The sequence below is a fragment of the Poromitra crassiceps genome (genome assembly GCF_964638095.1).
Source record: "Poromitra crassiceps genome assembly, chromosome: 4".
NCBI classification, from domain to species: Eukaryota; Metazoa; Chordata; class Actinopteri; order Beryciformes; family Melamphaidae; genus Poromitra; species Poromitra crassiceps.
In genome coordinates, this window is record NC_139626.1 from 47,197,347 (window position 1) to 47,220,034 (window position 22,688).

Consider the following 22,688-nt stretch of genomic DNA (forward strand, 5'->3'; position numbering starts at 1 on the left):
GGCGCGGTCATCTGCATCGTCGCCAGTGTTTATCCGCGGAAGCGCACCGCGCCTCTGGGCGACAACGCGACCATGAGCACCGAGACGTTGCTGCAGCCTATGGCCCCGGGCGCGCTCCACGGCGCCGGGTCCTACGACGGAGGCAACGACCTGGGCATCGGCCTGGAGGGGCCCACTTTGAACCAGCTCAGCTCCGGGGAGGCGACCGGCCCAGGATCCGCCAAATCCTTCAGTTTCAACCGGCTCATCTGCACTCCTGTGCCGGTCGGAGAATGCAAGCCGAAGGGTCTGAGGTAGGGCTGCGGCTGCCTGCAACTAACGATTATTTTCATTATCGATTAATCTGTTGATTATTTATTAATTATCTTGATTATTGATTGGTAGTTTGGTCTGTAAATGTCACACAATAGCGAAAAACTTCGATCACTTTTCGCCAAAGCCAAAGATGACATGTATTTTGTCCTGACAGTGACAGTCCCAAAGATAATCAGTTTACTGTCATAGCAACTAAAGAAAACAGAATATTCGCTGGAACTAGATAATTTTAGGATTTTTTCTTTTAAAAAGTCTAAACGATTAATCGATTATTAAAAAATAGTTGGTGATTAATCGTGACTAATCAATTAATCGCCTAATTGTTGCAACTTGCAACTCTAGCCTGAGGCAGCAGCAGCAGGCGGACGAGCCTCTGTACGGGGCCGGGGATGAGGACTGGACTTACCTCCGGACCACGGCGGACGAGCTCCGGCAGATGGTCCTCCAGCAGAACGACCAGATCCTGATGGACCAGAGGACCATCCGCGAGCTGACAGGCAAGCTGAGCGATTGCGAGAGTGGGCTGGAGGAGGAGAGGAGCGTGCCCGAGCGCAGCCTGGGCGTCTGGACCGCCAGCCGCCGCCTCATGGCCGGCGACGACGTGAGCTCCACAGCGCGTGCCGTGGAGGAGCTGGAGAGGGCCATCATGGACCTCAAGGACCGCATCGAGAAACTGGAGGTAGGCAGGAAAAGACACTGAGCAGGGGAGACAAACCTAGAGGGAACCTGTTGTTCTCCTGCTGTCTGCCTTCAAGTGTTGCTAGACCGCAGGGCATTTTATTACACACATTGGCCAGGACTCCAGGATATGATTGAGTCCTATGTCTGGTGTAGGCTATGTCTGGTGTAGGCTATGTCTGGTGTAGGCTGCTTCAGTGGTTCTCAACCACATTTGATGAGATTGTGCCCCTCGGTCCCAAATCTGACAATAGTTTAATTAACTAACATCACTGATGACGCGTCCCAGCGCATGCTGTAGTATGTATTTTAAATAGGGGTGTCACGATACACTCAGTTCACGATACGATACGTATCACGATACTGGGTTCACGATAACGATACGATACGATACGATTTTAACAATATTTTTTTAAACTTGAATAATGACAATATATGACTGGAAAAGTAGTATTTTATTTGAAATGCACAAATACAAAACATGCTGTTGTGGGAAATTGTTATTACAATAACAACTAGAAAAAACATGAGATTGGAGATAAGGCTTATCTTGAAATAGAATGAGTTACACCGTCACTTAGATTTACTTTGAACTAAAAGGTTTCTCAGCAGTATAAATTCTCATTATGCATCTTCAGTTTTTCTTCAAACTCAAACAACAAGACTTTTCTTAGTCTATTTTTTATGCATCTTCAGTTTTTCCTGTCAAGTAAACAGTTTTGCCAGAAACTCAATTGAATGGTTTCTCTCCTGTATAACTTCTCATGTGTCTCTTCAGAGACTTGTTCAACTGAACTACTTTCCACACATTGAACTTCAACAAACAAAGACGTTTCTTTGTCTATTTTTGAAGAAAAAAAAAAAAAATTTTTTTTTTTTTTTTTTCACGATATGAGATTTCATCTCAACGATACATATCGTGACGTTTTACTATCGCGAAATTTCGTGGGACGATATATTGTGACACCCCTAATTTTAAACATAGAATCCTGGCTCCCCTGGCCAGTGACACTTAGGAATAGACTAGGTGACAACCAAGTATAGTTTGGTGACAAGCTGAAGAGACAGTTGACGGGCGGAGAGACGGCATCCGTTACGGGATGGGTTTAGCACCCCAGCCTGGCTCTCTCATGAGGGAGAAATCCACAAACGCTACGGATTAGCCTCCTGAAAATCTGTGCAAAGATCGGCGCGGCCTGGGGTCCTTCAGGCTAGAGCGAGGTGCTCGGCGCAGGCGAATGACGTGCAGCGCACATGCCTTCTTGAGGCATCCTTGAGGCATCCTCTCTGCCTCTGGATTGCCTTTCCCCCGGGAGGGTCTGGTGGTGAGACAAAGGAGGAGCGTGGCCAGGAGTCACCCACAGGGCCTTGGACCCTCCATGCACCGAAGGGTCTTGCAATACTGCGGTGTAGCACTAACTCTATTGCAGCGGATTGGGCGTGATCGGCCCTTCCGTGGGCAACGTTGCAGACAGAGTAGGAAGGCTGATCCGTGAGCGGCTGCTTCTGGGATGCGGGTCGGGGTCTTAATCGGCCTCGGCTGGGTCTACTGGGCGATGATGTTGACAGACCCGAAACACCTTACGACCCAAGCTAACATCACTGCTGACGCGTCCCAGCGCATGCTGTAGTATGTATTTTAAACAATTGTTAGATATGATTTTATCCAGAATTCCATATCTGTATTGTAGGTGGAGAAATAACAATGAAAGTGATAATGAAACAATGATCAGAAAAGTCATTCTTCTACATTCTCTACAGTACAGTAGTTGTGTTAACTTCTTGTAAATTAAATAATGGTGGTGTTTAACCAACTCATCAGGATCACCTGGAACCCCCCTCAAGGACTTCTGGTGGTCCCCTCAAGGAGGACCACTGGTGGTCCCCACATTGAGAACCCTGTGCTACTTTTTAAGGTTGCTATTCACTGTTAAGTGCACCGTATGAGGTATTGAAATTGGAACGTGTTCTTCAATAGTCCAGCACAATGAATAGATTCAAATCAGATAAGGCAAGGTAGTCTGCTATAGATTAGCCACAATATGTACATGCAGAAATCAGAGCAGTGAGATGGTTTCCCTAATGGCCTGCACACTGCACAGTGTTCATCATCATACTCTAGTTCTCTCTCTCTCTCTCTCTCTCTCTCTCTCTCTCTCTCTCTCTCTCTCTCTCTCTCTCTCTCTCTCTCTCGTCCTTCACCTCCTTCACTCCTCTCACAAACAGCCCCCCCTCCCCCACAGGCCCATGGGAAATCTTTTCACCTGCTGTCAGCCAGCCCCCACCCCTCTGTCAGCATCTGCCCTCCACACCTCTACACCCTCCTGTCAGCATCTGCCCTCCATACCTCTACACCCTCCTGTCAGCATCTGCCCTCCATACCTCCACACCCTCCTGTCAGCATCTGCCCTTCATACCTCCACACCCTCCTGTCAGCATCTGCCCTCCATACCTCCACACCCTCCTGTCAGCATCTGCCCTCCATACCTCTACACCCTCCTGTCAGCATCTGCCCTCCATACCTCCACACCCTCCTGTCAGCATCTGCCCTCCATACCTCCACACCCTCCTGTCAGCATCTGCCCTTCATACCTCTACACCCTCCTGTCAGCATCTGCCCTCCATACCTCTACACCCTCCTGTCAGCATCTGCCCTCCATACCTCTACACCCTCCTGTCAGCATCTGCCCTTCATACCTCCACACCCTCCTGTCAGCATCTGCCCTTCATACCTCCACACCCTCCTGTCAGCATCTTCCCTCCACACCTCCATACCCTCCTGTCAGCATCTTCCCTCCACACCTCCATACCCTCCTGTCAGCATCTGCCCTTCATACCTCCACACCCCTTGTCAGCATCTGCCCTCCACACCTCCATACATCCCACAACAAGAGAGGGACATACATAAAAGATGATGCTGGCGGCTGGACATGACAGAGAGAGAGAGAGAGAGACCTTGAGGGTTACACACACACACACGTGTGTGTGTGTGTGTGTGTGTGTGTGTGTGTGTGTGTGTGTGTGTGTGTGTGTGTGCGCGCGCACACACTGCCAGCCCTCTCCGAGCAGAGTCAGTTAGAAGGTTGTGTGAATTTATATCCTGGCCGTCCTCAGATCCTGTCCTGCCTCAGCAACTATCCTCATATTATATATCGCCTGGCAGCATCTCATCTCCTCTAACAACAACACTCCTCTCTTTACTGCTGATTTACCAACACATCTCTACAACCGCAGCTATGATTACTAACACTGCTACTACTGCGATATGTTTAAAGTTTTCATTTTATTATTATGTAGGATTGTAGGTTAAAACAGGGTCAACAATACAATGCAATGAAAACTACTGGATGACTCAGCTCAGCTCACCAGAAAACAAGCTAAACAACAGAATAAAAATAGAATAGAATAAAATATAGAATATGAAAGTATAATAGAATAGTAGTATAGATATGTAAAGTGAGATATATGTACATTAGGGCTGGGCGATATGGACAAAATCAAATATATGTTTGACCAAATCGATATTCCAACAATATTGTAGGGATTTTTATTTATTTGATTTTTATTTGACCTTTACAGGGGTGGCCCTTGAGAGCAAGCTCTCATTTTCAAGGGTGCCCTGTTACAGTAAAACATTTATAAAAGTAAAAAAAAAAAAAAAAAGACTGATAGACAAATATAGACAAACAATCAAAACAGACGATAAAAACACATCAAACAAGAGCACTCCCCATGCAGAGTACCCCCTAGGAGCACTCTAAACCAGAGGTTCTCAAATGTTTTTCAGCCAAGGACCCCTTACATACAGTGTTTCCCAACCAGGGGTACGAGTACCCCTAAGGGTACTTGAGCAGCTTACAGGGGGGGGGGGGGGGGGGGGGTACATGGAAAGATTGCAGTTGAATTCATTTCCAAAATGATTTAAAAAAAAATACATATTCTAGTTAATTTCATATCGTCTAAGATCGTCATATCGCCCACCCCTAATGCCATTGCTAAAATGCTATGTGCAATAGTTCCCCCTTGGCAGGTGTCAAGAGTACCATGATGAAACCAACTATCAAGCAAACATGGATGAATGGCTTCAATCATAACCTGTAAGAACTGTTCATTCATTTAATAATCAGAATGGGTAGATAGATACTAATTAATATGAGTTTACTAGAACACATTTAGGAGAATCATCAACAGCATGTGTGAGGGGGTATTATTGGCATGGCAAAACAGCTCAAGGGGTACATATGACAAAAAAAAGGTTGGGAACCACTGCCTTACAAGATAGAAAATATACCGGGGACGCCCTCATTCTGATTTGTGATTTTGTTTCCACGGTAATGTGCTCGTCTTTTAATTTTTTGTTAGATAATAGTTTGTTAGATTAGAATGTAATCTATGAACCATTTTAGATTTAAAGCATGACATAATATTTTCGTTGAACTATGAAGCTTTTGCAAAACAAAGTTTTTATTTTTATTTTCCTGAAAAATGTATGCAGAGTGGCAGAGTGCCACGTACCCGGACTCCCATTTGAGAACCACTGCTCTAAACGACTCTAACACGACCAATTGCTCCCATTTTAGAGCGTCCTGGAGCCTATTCCACTTATCTGGAGCGTGGAATGAAAAAGCAGTCTTTCCCTGTTCAGTCTTCACACAGTCTTCTCTTGGAACCGTCAGAGCGGGTCAGCCCAACTACAATACAAAAATACAGCGCTGTGTAAGAGATCCATCACAACATTACAAAACGCAGAGCTATGATACACCGCATCAAGCGACTCCGACTGTTGGCTCTTTCACAAAATACAATGAGACAACACAATCAGATTCTTTGATAAATCATCTGTAATGTGGATATAATGACTATGTGGCAAATAATAGAACAGCTACAACAGTCTGGTAAGTTCAGAAAATTACATCAATTTACTGTAATGCAGCCTTTAAAACCAGGAAAAGACAACGCTTATGCCATATTACGCTGTATTTTTGTCTAAGACGATATCTAGTCTCATATCACAGTATCAATATAATATTGATAGTGCTCAGCCCTACAGTACATAAAAGTGCAAAAAGTACATTGCACAAGTGTATTGCATAGAGAGTGAGTATCAGTCCTAGACTCCTGGTTGACTAGCAGCAGTCTGTGGAATAGTGCAGTCTTTCATAATCAGAATCAGTATTTGTGGGTGGGTCAGTGAGTCAGTCAGTCAGTGAGTGAGTCAGTGAGTGAGTGAGTCAGTCAGTCAGTCAGTCAGTCAGTCAGTGAGTCAGTGAGTGAGTGAGTGAGTCAGTCAGTCAGTCAGTCAGTCAGTGAGTGAGTGAGTGAGTGTGGAGGAGTAGGAGGAAATCCCTGACCTTTCACTCCTGCTTTCTCCCCCGTTCCCATTTGTTTTGGAATTATTTTTGCATAGTAAATCGTGCAGACAAGCAGGTGAACAGAAATTCAATGAGGGGTACCTAATTGTATGAGTTTAGAAGCCAGATGGCCTGTTTGGAAAAAAACTGCTTGTAAGTCTGGTGGTACGTGCAGCCATGTCCTGTATCGTCTACCAGGCGGTAGCAAGGAGAGCAGTCTGTGTGGTGGTTGGCTGTGGTCCTTGCTAGCCCACTGTGTGCCTTCCGCAGGCACTGCTAGTGGAAGATGTCCTAGATGGCAGGGAGTCTGTTGCCAGTGATGTGCTCACTACTCTCTCTCTGTAGTGATTTGTGACTGTGCCACTTTCACTACTCTCTCTCTGTAGTGATTTGTGACTGTGCCACTTTCACTACTCTCTCTCTGTAGTGATTTGTGACTGTGGGCTTTCACTACTCTCTCTCTGTAGTGATTTGTGACTGTGGGCTTTCACTACTCTCTCTGTAGTGATTTGTGATTGTGCTACTTTCACTACTCTCTCTCTGTAGTGATTTGTGATTGTGCTACTTTCACTACTCTCTCTCTGTAGTGATTTGTGACTGTGCCACTTTCACTACTCTCTCTGTAGTGATTTGTGACTGTGGGCTTTCACTACTCTCTCTCTGTAGTGATTTGTGACTGTGGGCTCTTACTACTCTCTCTGTAGTGATTTGTGATTGTGCTACTTTCACTACTCTCTCCCGGTAGTGATTTGTGACTGTGGGCTTTCACTACTCTCTCTCTCTGTAGTGATCTGTGACGGTGGGCTTTCACTACTCTCTCTCTCGTGATTTGTGACTGTGCCACTTTCACTACTCTCTCTCTGTAGTGATTTGTGACTGTGGGCTTTCACTACTCTCTCTCTGTAGTGATTTGTGACTGTGGGCTTTCACTACTCTCTCTCTGTAGTGATTTGTGACTGTGGGCTTTCACTACTCTCCCTCTGTAGTGATTTGTGACTGTGCCACTTTCACTACTCTCTCTGTAGTGATTTGTGACTGTGCCACTTTCACTACTCTCTCTCTGTAGTGATTTGTGACTGTGCCACTTTCACTACTCTCTCTCTGTAGTGATTTGTGACTGTGGGCTTTCACTACTCTCTCTCTGTAGTGATTTGTGATTGTGCCACTTTCACTACTCTCTCTCTGTAGTGATTTGTGACTGTGGGCTTTCACTACTCTCTCTCTGTAGTGATTTGTGACTGTGCTACTTTCACTACTCTCTCTGTAGTGATTTGTGACTGTGCCACTTTCACTACTCTCTCTCTGTAGTGATTTGTGACTGTGCCACTTTCACTACTCTCTCTCTGTAGTGATTTGTGACTGTGCCACTTTTACTACTCTCTCTCTGTAGTGATTTGTGATTGTGCTACTTTCACTACTCTCTCTCTGTAGTGATTTGTGACTGTGCCACTTTTACTACTCTCTCTCTGTAGTGATTTGTGACTGTGGGCTTTCACTACTCTCTCTCTGTAGTGATTTGTGACTGTGCTACTTTCACTACTCTCTCTGTAGTGATTTGTGACTGTGCCACTTTCACTACTCTCTCTCTGTAGTGATTTGTGACTGTGCCACTTTCACTACTCTCTCTCTGTAGTGATTTGTGACTGTGCCACTTTTACTACTCTCTCTCTGTAGTGATTTGTGATTGTGCTACTTTCACTACTCTCTCTCTGTAGTGATTTGTGACTGTGCCACTTTTACTACTCTCTCTCTGTAGTGATTTGTGACTGTGGGCTTTCACTACTCTCTCTCTGTAGTGATTTGTGACTGTGCTTCTTTCACTACTCTCTCTCTGTAGTGATTTGTGACTGTGCCACTTTCACTACTCTCTCTCTGTAGTGATTTGTGACTGTGTGCCACTTTTACTGCTCTCTCTCTGTAGTGATTTGTGACTGTGCTTCTTTCACTACTCTCTCTCTGTAGTGATTTGTGACTGTGCCACTTTCACTACTCTCTCTCTGTAGTGATTTGTGACTGTGCCACTTTCACTACTCTCTCTCTCTCGTGATTTGTGACTGTGGGCTTTCACTACTCTCTCTCTGTAGTGATTTGTGACTGTGCCACTTTCACTACTCTCTCTCTGTAGTGATTTGTGACTGTGCCACTTTCACTACTCTCTCTCTGTAGTGATTTGTGACTGTGCTTCTTTCACTACTCTCTCTCTGTAGTGATTTGTGACTGTGCCACTTTCACTACTCTCTCTCTGTAGTGATTTGTGACTGTGCCACTTTCACTACTCTCTCTCTCTCGTGATTTGTGACTGTGGGCTTTCACTACTCTCTCTCTGTAGTGATTTGTGACTGTGCCACTTTCACTACTCTCTCTCTGTAGTGATTTGTGACTGTGCCACTTTCACTACTCTCTCTCTCTCGTGATTTGTGACTGTGGGCTTTCACTACTCTCTCTCTGTAGTGATTTGTGACTGTGGGCTTTCACTACTCTCTCTCTGTAGTGATTTGTGACTGTGGGCTTTCACTACTCTCTCTCTGTAGTGATTTGTGACTGTGCCACTTTCACTACTCTCTCTCTGTAGTGATCTGTGACTGTGGACTTTCACTACTCTCTCTCTCTCGTGATTTGTGACTGTGGGCTTTCACTACTCTCTCTCTGTAGTGATTTGTGACTGTGGGCAGAACACTTTCCGTACCAGACTGTGATGCTGTCAGCTGTCAGCAAGCTCGCGATGGTGTAGCTGTAGAAGTTGGTGAGGATGCTGGCGTTCACACCAGACTTCCTGAGTCTCCTCAGGAAATGGAGCCTCTCTAGCAAGCTTTCTTGACAGAGGCACCAGTTGGTCAGTGCTTCCTCTCTGTAGGCCGTCTCATCGTTGTCTGTAATGAGGCTGCAGGATAGTCGTGTTGTCAGCAAACTTAATGATGATGACATTTGAACTGTGCTTGGCAACACAGTCGTAGGTGAACCGGAACACTTTCTTTCTCTCTGGTTTGTCTCTCTTTGTGATTTTGTTCTTGGCCAGCTATTGATTTTTGTCAGTGTGTAATCGCTACATTCTCCACCACCTACTCTCTCTCTCTCACTCTCTCTCTCTCACTCTCTCTCTCTCTCTCCCGCAGGCGGAGATAGGTCCTCCTGCCTTGAACCTCACCGACACATCCGTGGGCGTCAGCAGCAGCGGTAGCACCCCAGCTGGGAACAGCGGCAAAACTCCGCCCCCGGCCGGCGGTGCTTCCTCCCCCCCTGTGGCGGCGGCGGCTCCCCCTGGAGGCCGCCGCCCCGCCGCCAGGCCCCCGGGCCGTGGGAAGGCCACCTGGAAGGTGGAGGACCTGGAGGGGGAGCTGGAGAGGAAGATCAAGATGTTGGAGAAGGAGCGTCAGTCCATGAGGAAGGACACCCAGGGCCAGCACGAGAAGATTAACCACGGCCTGGACACGGTCAGCCACCGCATCACCCAGCTGGAGCACAGTGAGTCCACAGCTGAGGAGGGGGGGGGGAGGAGCATAGGGAGAGAGGACAGGTGTGGGGGAGGCGGCTAGATACATGGAGTCCGTGTTATTGTTTTCCAAATTATTGTTATATTTCTGAATTCTTTGTTTTACTGTTTACATATTTTAATAACCAGAAAGAGTGTCTAATAATGTGATGAATGAATAATAACAACCAGAAAGAGTGTCTAATAATGTGATGAATGAATAATAACAACCAGAAAGAGTGTCTAATAATGTGATGAATGAATAATAACAACCAGAAAGAGTGTCTAATAATGTGATGAATGAATAAATAAATGAACAAGAATAACAGTAAATTTGTAATGGTGCAACACAACAATGCACCTCCCCCCCAAATGCTTCAATACAGAGTCAAAACATAGGCTACATAAAAAAAGCAATACAGCCACAAAGTCCTGAATAAATGTTGAAAACTGCTGCAGAGTTTATTGAGTTGCTTCCTATCTGAAGGCAGGCTCTGAGTGAATTAGTTTAGTAGTCAGAGTAGTTTACGCCGTTATTTTGAAGGCGGAAAGGGGAAATGCTACGTGTGAACTGATGGATGTGACGCTGGTCTGTCTGTGAATGAATAAACTGGACGGTGTCTCGTTTCAAGTTGAAGCGGCCGTCTGAAGCAGTGTTGCCAGCTTTTCCAGGGACTGTTGGCTGCTCAGAGAGTTTGTAGAAGTCGCCCGCTGACATCATATGATGAGTTACACCTGTTTTAATATTAAGTGTTGATAACGAACGTGCTAGCAAAGACAAGCGCTAACAGTCCCTGCTCGCAGGCTGCGATGCAGAGATGGGCACTTGAGACTTGGTGACTTGGACTCGAGTCGACTCGAGTCCCTGTTTTGATGACTTGTGACTTGACTTGACAAAAACATAAATGACTTGAGACTTACTTGGACTTGGAAGTTAAAGACTCGAGACTTGACTTGACTTGAGAGGTGATGACTTGGATGACTTGTTTGTGTTTGTCTGTTTAAATAATGAAATCATAACGTAACATTGTCCAAGTTTCTCTGTCTGTCCGGTATGCGTCAGTCAGTGCATGGCGAGTGCAAGCTGGAACGGCATTAGGAGGAGACGGAGAGAGGAGCTTGACAGACAGCCAGTCACCCAATCACCACAATCCCATAAGGAGGATCATGACTGAGTCATCCAATGACAATTGTCATCCAGTCATGCTCCTCCTTATAGCATTGTCGTGATTGGATGACTGGCCGTCAATCAATCATCTCACTGGATTGCACACAGCTGCAATATTCTTCAAACAGGCAGAAGGGACAGGGGCGGAATCTAACAACGTTTGATGTTGTAGTCTGGCTGTCAGTGTTTCACTGTTTAATAGTGATTGAGAGGAAATATTTATTAAATACTTTTGGCCAGCGGTGGGCCAGCGCAGGCTTGTAGAGACTATCGGTTCGATCTGTAGACTGCGAGCAAGAGATCTTAAAATATTATGCACAAGCTTGCGCAACACGGTCTCCAAAGTTCCCAATCATCCTACAACTTGTTCTAGTTGTGAGATGTATATATACCCCCCCTAAAAATGTGCTTTAGACTTAGGGTGTTAATTCATATAGTAATTTTTTTTATTTTTATTTTGGCCAACATTGAAATATTACAACTTGTGGTAAAAAAAAATGGTAAAAATAAATATTACTATCTACCACTTATTTAGCTTAATTTGGTTGCTTCCTTGTCAACCACAATGCATCATGGGACATTATGCAAATTATGCAAAACTTTTTACTGAGAAGCAGTTCAGAAATAAATAAGCGTTTATAAAGTTATTTGACTTTTGTTTGATTACATTTATTTCACTGAATATCAATTATTAGAACACAAATTAAATTCGTCATACTTTTTGAATGGGTTAGATACTGTAAATTGGCCAATAATATCACCACTATTAGACAGGTATTAATACCATGTCTTTTTTCTTTATAAAGAAAAGTAAGACTGCAGTATTTGGGCGTGGGGAAAAAAAGTGACTTGACTTGGGACTTGACTTGCCTTGACTTGACAAAACCTGTGACTTGACTTGAATTGACTTGCCCAAAACAAAATGACTTGGGACTTGCTTGAGACTTGGACCAAATGACTTGGGACTTACTTGAGACTTGGACCGAAGTGACTTGGTCCCATGTCTGCTGCGATGTGTGAAGCACTCAGACCTCTCTGGATTACAAAAGTAAGTAAGTAGAGAAAAACAGCCGTCAGCCATTAAACCGTTTTGTACCAATCTATTGCCAAATGCGTTGGGATTCAACCCATTGACATTAGGGATGGGCATCGATAATCGAAAATCGATGAAGCTACGTAAATCGCATAGAGACACTGCATGAAATAGGCCACGCCCATCACGGGGGAAAGCTCTCCATTCACTCCCATACACCAGCGTCATTTTCCTTAAGTTAAACATATAGCCAAAAGGTGTTGTGTGGTGGGGCTGCGCTGACAACAAATGTCCCAAAAAATCCCCAATTACAGTTTTTTTGTACTCCCGAGCAAAACAAGGAAGCCATTGAGAATTGGCGAGAAGAAAAATGTGGATCTAGCTGTCAAGGAAGTAAATTGTGTTCATCTTCCGTATATATGATCTTTGTGTGTGCAACACGCGACATAGGAGAACACCACGATTGGGGGGGGGGGGGGGCGGGTTTGTTTCCCCCCGTTTTGGGCGTGGTTTCTGAATGATGACGCGCTCCGCAGTGTCTCTGTAGAACACCAGACAGATTCAAAACAAATCAAGGTCTGGGGAAAAGTACTGTATGTTTTTCTTTTGAAGATGTGTAGGGAGCCTGGTTTTATGTATAACATGGGAAGATGGATGATCAAGAGATAATCAATATGTTGATGGATTCAGTGTGGATGGATGGATGGATGATGGACAGCCAAAACAGGATGGACCAGAGTGCCGGTGTGGCACCAGGTCAACCGCTGCATGTCCGAGCTGTACAGTGACTTCACAGCATGGAGCAGGATTAGATTAGATGAAACTTTAATGAGCACTGTGGGGGAATTGGGTCATCGCAGCAGCCAATAGCCTACAGAAGCTAGAGATAAGAATAGATAGTACAGTGAGTACTGAGTACTAAAGGTAAAGGAAGCAATATCAAGGCACATTCCAGATTGAAAATAAAAAAAAATAATGCAGCAAGTAGCCTAAATACAGATCCAAATGGATGTGTACGTCTGCATTGCTAGCTACTTGCATTATTGGCCTACTGATGAGAGAACAATATGCAGAGATTAGGCCTGTGCAATTAATCACATTTTAATCTCAATTTCAATTCTGGCTTCCCACAATTATGAAAACAAGATAATCGAGATAAAACAATTATTTGTTATATTTGTTTGTTCGAGCAGCCCTAGCAGAGATGGGTCCCAACATGCAATGCAAATTATGTATTGTGAAGAGGGGAAAGAGAGAGAGGAAAGGCATGGAAGGAGCGACATAATAGTATGAGGAGTAAGTCTCTGGAGATGTTTTGCTGCTGTATCTCAAAAAAGTCATTTTTTCTTTCTTTTTTTAAATAGCCTTATTTTATGGTTGGAAAGAGATTCATGAAGGAGCAAGGTGGTTGATGAGGAGGGAGGATACAGGAGGTGAAGAAATAGAGGTCTATAGGCGAGACTGAGAGGAGATCATGAGGAATAAAGATGATTCTCTTTTTTTAGGTCTGTCATGCTTCCAACCTCTACAACCAACCTCTCTAGATCTTCTCTGAGCTCTTGAGCAGCTTGGCTTGGAGTTAGAAAAGCTGATAGCTAACTGTATGTTGGTTTGATCCACACCGTGGTCAGGAGTGTGTTGTGTAGCTGGTTAGAGAAGCTGATGGCTAACTCTATGTTGGTTTGATCCACACCGTGGTCAGGATTGTGCTGTGTAGCTATAGTTAGAGAAAGCTGATGGCTAACTGTATGTTGGTTTGATCCACACCGTGGTCAGGAGTGTGTTGTGTAGCTGGTTAGAGAAGCTGATGGCTAACTGTATGTTGGTTTGATCCACACCGTGGTCAGGAGTGTGTTGTGTAGCTGGTTAGAGAAGCTAATGGCTAACTGTATGTTGGTTTGATCCACACTGTGGTCAGGAGTGTGTTGTGTAGCTGGTTAGAGAAGCTGATGGCTAACTGTATGTTGGTTTGATCCACACCGTGGTCAGGAGTGTGTTGTGTAGCTGGTTAAAGAAGCTAATGGCTAACTGTATGTTGGTTTGATCCACACTGTGGTCAGGAGTGTGTTGTGTAGCTGGTTAGAGAAGCTAATGGCTAACTGTATGTTGGTTTGATCCACACCGTGGTCAGGAGTGTGTTGTGTAGCTGGTTAGAGAAGCTAATGGCTAACTGTATGTTGGTTTGATCCACACCGTGGTCAGGAGTGTGCTGTGTAGCTGGTTAGAGAAGCTAATGGCTAACTGTATGTTGGTTTGATCCACACCGTGGTCAGGAGTGTGTTGTATAGCTGGTTAGAGAAGCTGATGGCTAACTGTATGTTGGTTTGATCCACACCGTGGTCAGGAGTGTGTTGTGTAGCTGGTTAGAGAAGCTGATGGCTAACTGTATGTTGGTTTGATCCACACCGTGGTCAGGATTGTGCTGTGTAGCTGGTTAGAGAAGCTGATGGCTAACTGTATGTTGGTTTGATCCACACCGTGGTCAGGAGTGTGTTGTATAGCTGGTTAGAGAAGCTGATGGCTAACTGTATGTTGGTTTGATCCACACCGTGGTCAGGAGTGTGTTGTGTAGCTGGTTAGAGAAGCTGATGGCTAACTGTATGTTGGTTTGATCCACACCGTGGTCAGGAGTGTGCTGTGTAGCTGGTTAGAGAAGCTGATGGCTAACTCTATGTTGGTTTGATCCACACCGTGGTCAGGATTGTGCTGTGTAGCTAGTTAGAGAAGCTAATGGCTAACTGTATGTTGGTTTGATCCACACTGTGGTCAGGAGTGTGTTGTGTAGCTGGTTAGAGAAGCTAATGGCTAACTGTATGTTGGTTTGATCCACACTGTGGTCAGGATTGTGCTGTGTAGCTGGTTAGAGAAGCTGATGGCTAACTCTATGTTGGTTTGATCCACACCGTGGTCAGGATTGTGCTGTGTAGCTAGTTAGAGAAGCTAATGGCTAACTGTATGTTGGTTTGATCCACACCGTGGTCAGGAGTGTGTTGTGTAGCTGGTTAGAGAAGCTAATGGCTAACTGTATGTTGGTTTGATCCACACTGTGGTCAGGTGTGCTGTGTAGCTAGTTAGAGAAAGCTGATGGCTAACTGTATGTTGGTTTGATCCACACCGTGGTCAGGATTGTGCTGTGTAGCTATAGTTAGAGAAAGCTGATGGCTAACTGTATGTTGGTTTGATCCACACTGTGGTCAGGTGTGCTGTGTAGCTGGTTAGAGAAGCTGATGGCTAACTGTATGTTGGTTTGATCCACACCGTGGTCAGGATTGTGCTGTGTAGCTGGTTAGAGAAGCTAATGGCTAACTGTATGTTGGTTTGATCCACACCGTGGTCAGGAGTGTGCTGTGTAGCTGGTTAGAGAAGCTAATGGCTAACTGTATGTTGGTTTGATCCACACCGTGGTCAGGAGTGTGTTGTGTAGCTGGTTAGAGAAGCTGATGGCTAACTGTATGTTGGTTTGATCCACACTGTGGTCAGGATTGTGCTGTGTAGCTGGTTAGAGAAGCTGATGGCTAACTGTATGTTGGTTTGATCCACACCGTGGTCAGGAGTGTGTTTTGTAGCTAGTTAGAGAAGCTGATGGCTAACTGTATGTTGGTTTGATCCACACCGTGGTCAGGAGTGTGTTGTGTAGCTAGTTAGAGAAGCTGATAGCTAACTGTATGTTGGTTTGATCCACACCGTGGTCAGGAGTGTGTTGTGTAGCTGGTTAAAGAAGCTAATGGCTAACTGTATGTTGGTTTGATCCACACCGTGGTCAGGATTGTGTTGTGTAGCTGGTTAGAGAAGCTAATGGCTAACTGTATGTTGGTTTGATCCACACCGTGGTCAGAGTGTGCTGTGAGTGAGCTGGCAGCTGGAGGGGTGATCGTAATGATGCATGTTTGGTGATATCAATCAAAGAACTCCCCCTTTGACTAAAGTGTCCAGAAAATGTAGCTTGACCGGGGGGCGTAGGTCAATACAAAAAAGTAGGATAGAACCTACATTTTTGGAAGCAGAAAAATGTCTACAATGTCTACAATGTGCACCTTTAATTAAAATATAAAATTAGATTTTTGCATATTCTGACTTTTTCTGTAATTTTTCTATTCACAAAATTACAGTGGGCGTTTTCTGTAACTCATACTGCTCCACCCCTTGAGCTTACGTGTAGGGCACTGTGTGTGCGCGTGTGACACCTGTATGTGTGTGTGTATTCTGCGTGTGTTTGTGTGCAACGCATCTAATCCAGGGATATTGTGGAAAAACAAATTCCAGTGTCCTTGTAGAAATTGGCCAATAAAATGTTATCCTTTCCCATCTCTCTCTCCTTCCTCATCTCTCTCTCATCTCTCTCTCTTTCTCTCTCTCCGTTGCTGTCTCTCATCTTCTCTCTCTCTCCATTGCTGTGTCTCTCATCTTCTCTCTCGCTCTCTCTCTCTCTCTCGCCCCCTCTCCCTCCATCTTCCTTCCAGCGCTGACAGAGCCGTCGTTCCCTGATGGCTTCCTCCTCTCCTTCCCCATGCGAACCAACTACATGTACGGCCTGGTGAGGAAAGAGATGCCTGAGATGTACGCCTTCACCGCCTGCGTCTGGCTCAAGGCCAAAGAGGGGGGCATCGGGACCCCCTTCTCCTACTCCGTCCCGGGGCAGCCCAACGAGCTGGTGCTGCTGCAGGGTGTGCACAACCCTGTGGAGCTACTCATCAACGACAAGGTAGATGAGAGAGTTTCTTCTGCCTGCCAGCAGCTCTCTGCCACAGTGTTTCTCAGCCTTGGGGGTCAAGACTCCACCCCCAAATAATTTACAAATATTATGTTTGTAATTAATTGGTTCCTCTGGTGAAATAATTAAACTTTTTTTACAGCCTCTGGACATAATTAGTGAAATAGTCTGAATTGGGAAAACATTAAACAAAATGATATAATAAACATAAACTTAGAGCATGTTCATTGTTGCTATGGCAAAAGGACTCTGTATCCATTTAAGATTTTTAATCAATATGATACTGATCATATCAGGTTTGGGGTCAGTTGGATTGTCGTCAAAAGTCATCAGTAATATATTTCTGAAAATGTGCATATATAATATATGATTTGGGAAGGAAATAAGTGAGAATGAATGCTTTGAAGCTGAAGTGAACCGCCTAGTCCTATTCAATATGATAATGCATTTCATCTATATTATAAAGTTCTTACACTATTTATGACTTAGAAAATGGAATTTGGATTGTTCAAAAGTTGTGTAACCGGTGGAGCTGTGAGAGCTTCAACAAAAGATGCCCACCTTGAATCGCACTTTCAAACACATTTCTAGTTGCCTTGGAATTCCATCCCTTTTTCTTTCGCATCCATTTCAAGAGAGCCTAAAAAGCGTTGCCTTCACTGACCTGCAGGTGGCGCAGCTGCCCCTGTCCCCGCTGCAGGATGAGTGGCAGCACATCTGCGTGAGCTGGACCCTGAGGGACGGCGTGTGGAAGGCCTACCAGGGGGGCAAGATGAAAGGCAGGGGCGAGGGGCTGGCCGCCTGGCATCCCATCAAACCTGGGGGAGTCCTCATACTGGGCCAGGAGCAGGTGAGGAGGACGGGTGGACGGATGGGTGGGTGTGTGGTGGGTGGATTAAGCCTTAATCCATAATAATTAATTAATTAATTAATAATAATTAAGGTGTGCATGTTTGCTTTGGTGGATGTGTAAATGGAAGGTTTGGATGGATGGATGGATGGATGGATGGATGGATAGATAGATAGATAGATAGATAGATAGATAGATAGATAGATAGATAGATAGATAGATAGATAGATAGATAGATAGATAGATAGTAGGGCTGAACAATGACTCAAAAATATTAAATATTATCCAACTAGAGCTCAACAGTCACACGTGACTTTTTCGTGATGTCATTCCCCCGGAAGTAAGATCCCCATTCATTTTCTCCATAGACATTTAGAAAAATCCTTATCTAACGAGTTTTACGGCTGGAACCAAGCCAACCCGTGACCTACTGAATCGTGAGTGACCTTAAAACATTCGGTTTGAGTAAGAACAAAAAATAACAACGGGGGAAATTCGTTGTTATAAGAAAACATTTCAGATGTAGTCTAACCTCAAAGCCATATTATGTTACAATACCCTTGCAGACATTTATTCGCTGTGATTATTGACCTTATTACTTGAACACATTATTGAGGAGTTCAGATAGACCTAACAGTTGTCAAATTCTATCATTCTTTGGAACAACAACGATGACTGCTTCAATTTAGCAGGGCTGTTGACTATCTTACTAAATAGCTGAACTCGCTAACTGTAACTAGGCTAGATTCTGGAGGCTAGCAACCTTGGCCTCTTACTAATAGTAGCTCTCTTGAATCAAACTCTTAACGTTTCCCGATTCTCCCCACGCAAGGACACGTTGGGCGGGCGCTTCGATGCCTCCCAGGCCCTGGTGGGGGAGCTCTCCCAGTTCAACCTGTGGGATCGGGTGTTGAAGCCCGCCGAGGTGGCCGCGCTGGCCGACTGCAGCTCCGCCGTGCTGGGCAACATCGCCCCCTGGACCGACCACGACGTAGACGTCTACGGGGGCGCCACCAAGGAGTCCCTGGACCCCTGCCACGCCGCCCAGCGATCCAACCCCACCAGCCCCAAACAGTGAGGGGAAGGAAAGAGAGAGGTCAGACAAGAGCAATCAAGCTGTTTTTGAGATCGACAACGGGTGAGAAGGGTGAATTTGCGAGTTGACTTTAGGAAGCTATCATGGCGTAGCACACTGGAGCTCTGATGTTTTCTTTGTGAGGGATAGGAAGGCTGCTGGGAACTGGAAGATGTCATGGAGCTTTTAGGTAAGACGGGTGTCTCTGTTTTTGTTTCGCGCTCATGTGTTTACTTCTGGAATGCGATACGGGCGAGATTTGAGCTCGGCCACAGAATCAGCTTAGTGAGGGTTGCATGAGTGGATCAACTTCTGGCATGGACTGAACGTGTTTTGGTCACATGACTCTAAAGGTGCATTCAGTCATTGATTTTTTTTTCAATCGGCTCTGGTTCAATTGACCACCCTCTGTTTTGGCCAAGTCATCTACCTGGTTATGGCGGGCAGAGGGTTTTGGTGCATTCGAGTTACGGAGTGACCCTGTGATGTCAGTCATGTACGGGTTTCTTAACGTCAACAAAATGACACGTTTTGTCTTTTCTCGTCTTGTGTCCAGTTGCTGGTGTTTGATGCCAATTTCTGTGAGGCCACGTGTTATCATGGCTATACTTATACTCAGTGGGGAAAAACAAATGTATTTATTTTTTCTTTTTCGTATTTTTTTTTTACTGCATCCTGTTGAGCAATGTGTACTTTAAGTTTTATATATTGCATACCATGATTTCTTATTACAGTGGTCTTATAAATGTGTACTGTGTAATGTATCTTATAATGTTGCGCTGTGCCAGTCCTCTCCCCCTGCTTCACACATCTCACAGACCTGGCACGCTTAACCCATTGATACCTGATGCAGCATTTGTGTGTGTATCCCTTTAAGACCGCGAACCGCGTCACGCGGTTCGCGATCTTAAAGGGATACACACACAAATGAGGGATATACACGCAAATGCTGCATCAGGTATCAATGGGTTAACAAAAGCGGTGCCCTCAATCGACTTCGAAATAAACACTTTTGCCAGCTTGATGTCTATCAAACATACACGGAAATTGTTCAAAGAAAATCTGGGTGAGTTTGATTAAATTGAGCCCTGTTGTTTTGTACCCTTGAATGTAACCCTGATGGAATGTATCTGTATTTGCATGATCAAAGTAATTTCAGCAAAGAGGTCAGATTTCCTATCATCAAAAGACAAACTCAAAGTGACAAATGATATACAGTGGATGGTCCCCAAACTTCCCACACACACACACACACACTGAAGCACACTCAAATGAATGTCTCTGGCAAATAACGTCGTCACAGAATACCTTACCTTGCGATGTCGGGGGTCCGATCGAGGGGAAGTGCATGGCTTTGATGGAGTAGGAATTGATCCGCGGCAGCCATTTTGAACTGGCGGGATAGGTAACTACCCAGAAGAGAATGTAAACGTGTTAGGCTACTTCAACAAATAAGTGACCTACCGTAGTCACATAATATCAACTGCTTGAATTTAGCACTAGCAGGGAAGTCAGTTAACTAACTAACTGACTAATACTGGTTGTGACTCGCCTATAGCTATTTGATCCAGTTGATTCCAGTTGGCAAATCAAATGTATTACCTTATAAAATGTTACGTAACATACTCCACTGGATTCTCGAGATCCCTTTGTTTCGAATATGGTTTTCAGTGGCGATGTTCAATATGGCCGCCGTGGAAATAAGGTCAATAGGCGTTATTTTCCCCTCACCCCATTTGCGCCAACTCCCACCCTATACTCTACCTCTCATTGGCTTACCCTGATATTTTACCCTAACCTTAACCAGGTTCAGCACTCCTCAAAAACCTCACCTGATGCTGCCGGATGGATGGTTTTGTTTGATCTGATCTCATGATCGAATCCAGCTGCCTCAACCCAACCTCCTCATGCCTGAACCTAACCAATCATCTACCGCCGGCCTAAAGCTGAGGGCGGGGCTTGGCGCAAATGGGGTGAGAAAAATAAAGTGGTTAATACAGTGGGTGGAACAAGAATAAAATAAAATGCTGCAGGCACCCTTGCTCTGTGCTTCCCTCCGCGTAGGCTACCTCAAGATATCAGCCTCACATCCAATCTGACACCTGGTTGTAAAGTGCCTGCCTGGGTTCACATGCCCCCAAAATAGTCAAGTGTTTTTACGTCTCTCTCTCTCTCTCTCTCTCTCTCTCTCTCTCTCTCTCTCTCTCCCTTTCTCTCTCTGTGTCTCTCTTGCTTTTGGTTATGATGTTAAAATGCTGTGACACCAGTGTTGTTGTGCTTGTCCTTTTTGCACCTTCATGGATCTTCTATGATAATTGTGAAATATGTGGATGAAATAAAATTCAATAAAATGGTTTATGACAACACTTTCAGTGTCATACATCAAAGAATAAAATCAACAAAACATCAAAGAATAAAATCAACAAAATGTTTGTAGGCTGTAAGTGTACACGTGTGTGTGTGTGTGTGTGTGTGTGTGTGTGTGTGTGTGTGGGTGTCTACATGAGTGAGCTTGTGTGTGTGGGTGTTCTCTTTACACCTGTCAACTCATCTGAGTAAATCTAAATCAGAGCACATGCAGGGATATTCTAAGCCTTCATTAGTCTATTTCACTTCCCACCCAATTCACCAATATATGCACGCACACACACACACACACACACACACACACACACACACACAGGTATTTAGATCAATCTCAGTTGTAGTTAAACAAGATTAGTCTTATCTTTGCTGACAGATTAATTTGACACACACACACACACACACGCTTTAATGCAGTGGTTCTCAAATGGGGGTCCGCACTTTGCCAGGGGGTCCACGAAAAGTTTTCAGGTAATTTTTTTTTATTTTTTATAAATAAATAAAAGAAAATGCTACATGTTACTTATTCCTTCTCAAACTACTTCCTACATGGTGCTAGTCTATCAAAATATCTTGGCTGTCATTGATTGTGTTGCATAGTGGTTTTCTGTAGGCCTACTGTTGACAAATTGTGATATTGTAAGTCGCTTTGAACAAAACAAAAGCGTCTGCTAAATGACGTAATGTAAATGTAATGTAATAAAAAAATATATATATATATATATTTTTTTTTTTGCAAAATCTTCATAGTTCAACGAAAATAGTTTATGCTTTAAACCTAAAATGGTTCATGGATTACATTCTAATAACAAACCTATCAAATTAAAAGTCAAGCACGTTACCGTGGCAACAATTAAGCTTAGCCCAAAATCACAAATCAGAATGAGGGGGTCCCCGGTATATTTTATATCTTGTAAGGGGTCCTTGGCTAAAAAACATTTGAGAACCTCTGCTTTAATGTATTCACAAGAGACAGGAGGAAGTCTGGTCTTTGGATACATAATAGATTACTCATATTATAACTAAGATGGGCTGACACTCCTCGATTGGCGAGTTTTACTTCGTGACTGTTGCTCTCCCACATAAACTGTTGGAGTTTAGCTCGGCTGCACTCACTGTGGTCTGATGTGTAACCTCCCACTGAGAACATTTCACAATAGCATTAGTCTCACTTTGTCTTGGTTTCCTGGTTTCTTTTAACAAAGGAAAGAATCAAAATAATTCTTGTTCTTTTTATGCCTCCGCCCTGGCCGGTGGCATGATGTTTTCGGGTTGTCTGTCTGTCCGTCTGTACGATTCTCGTTAATCTCTCGTTAATATCTCAGGAACGGCTGGATGGAATTGCTTCAAATTGGGCTCAAACGTCCACTTGGACTCAAGGACGAACTGATTCGATTTTGGTGGTCAAAGGTCAAAGTTCAAGGTCACTGTGCCCTCACAAACGAACCAGTTCAGCGGCCTTGTGGTCTGAGTGTCCGCCCTGAGACTGGGAGGTCGTGAGTTCGATCCCCGGCCGAGTCATACCAAAGACTATAAAAATGGGACCCATTTGCCTCCCTGCTTGGCACTCAGCATCAAAGGGTTGGAATTGGGGGGTTAGATCACCATATGATTCCCGAGCGCGGCGCTGCTGCCGCTCACCGCTCCCCCAGGGGATGGGTCAGATGCGGAGAA

At 44.6% G+C, this 22,688-nt stretch overlaps 1 protein-coding gene across 1 annotated transcript; it reads left to right on the forward strand.

Moving 5' to 3' along the window:
- Window positions 1-3: 3 nt before the first annotated feature.
- LOC310775819 (neuronal pentraxin-2-like) lies at window positions 4-18,653 on the forward strand (the record flags this gene model as incomplete). The annotated part of the gene is made up of 6 exons (XM_083635948.1): window positions 4-293; window positions 658-994; window positions 9,458-9,806; window positions 16,475-16,716; window positions 17,396-17,575; window positions 18,408-18,653. Coding segments are annotated over 6 exons (1,644 nt in total), but the record flags the coding sequence as incomplete, so codon positions are not given.
- Window positions 18,654-22,688: the final 4,035 nt, after the last annotated feature.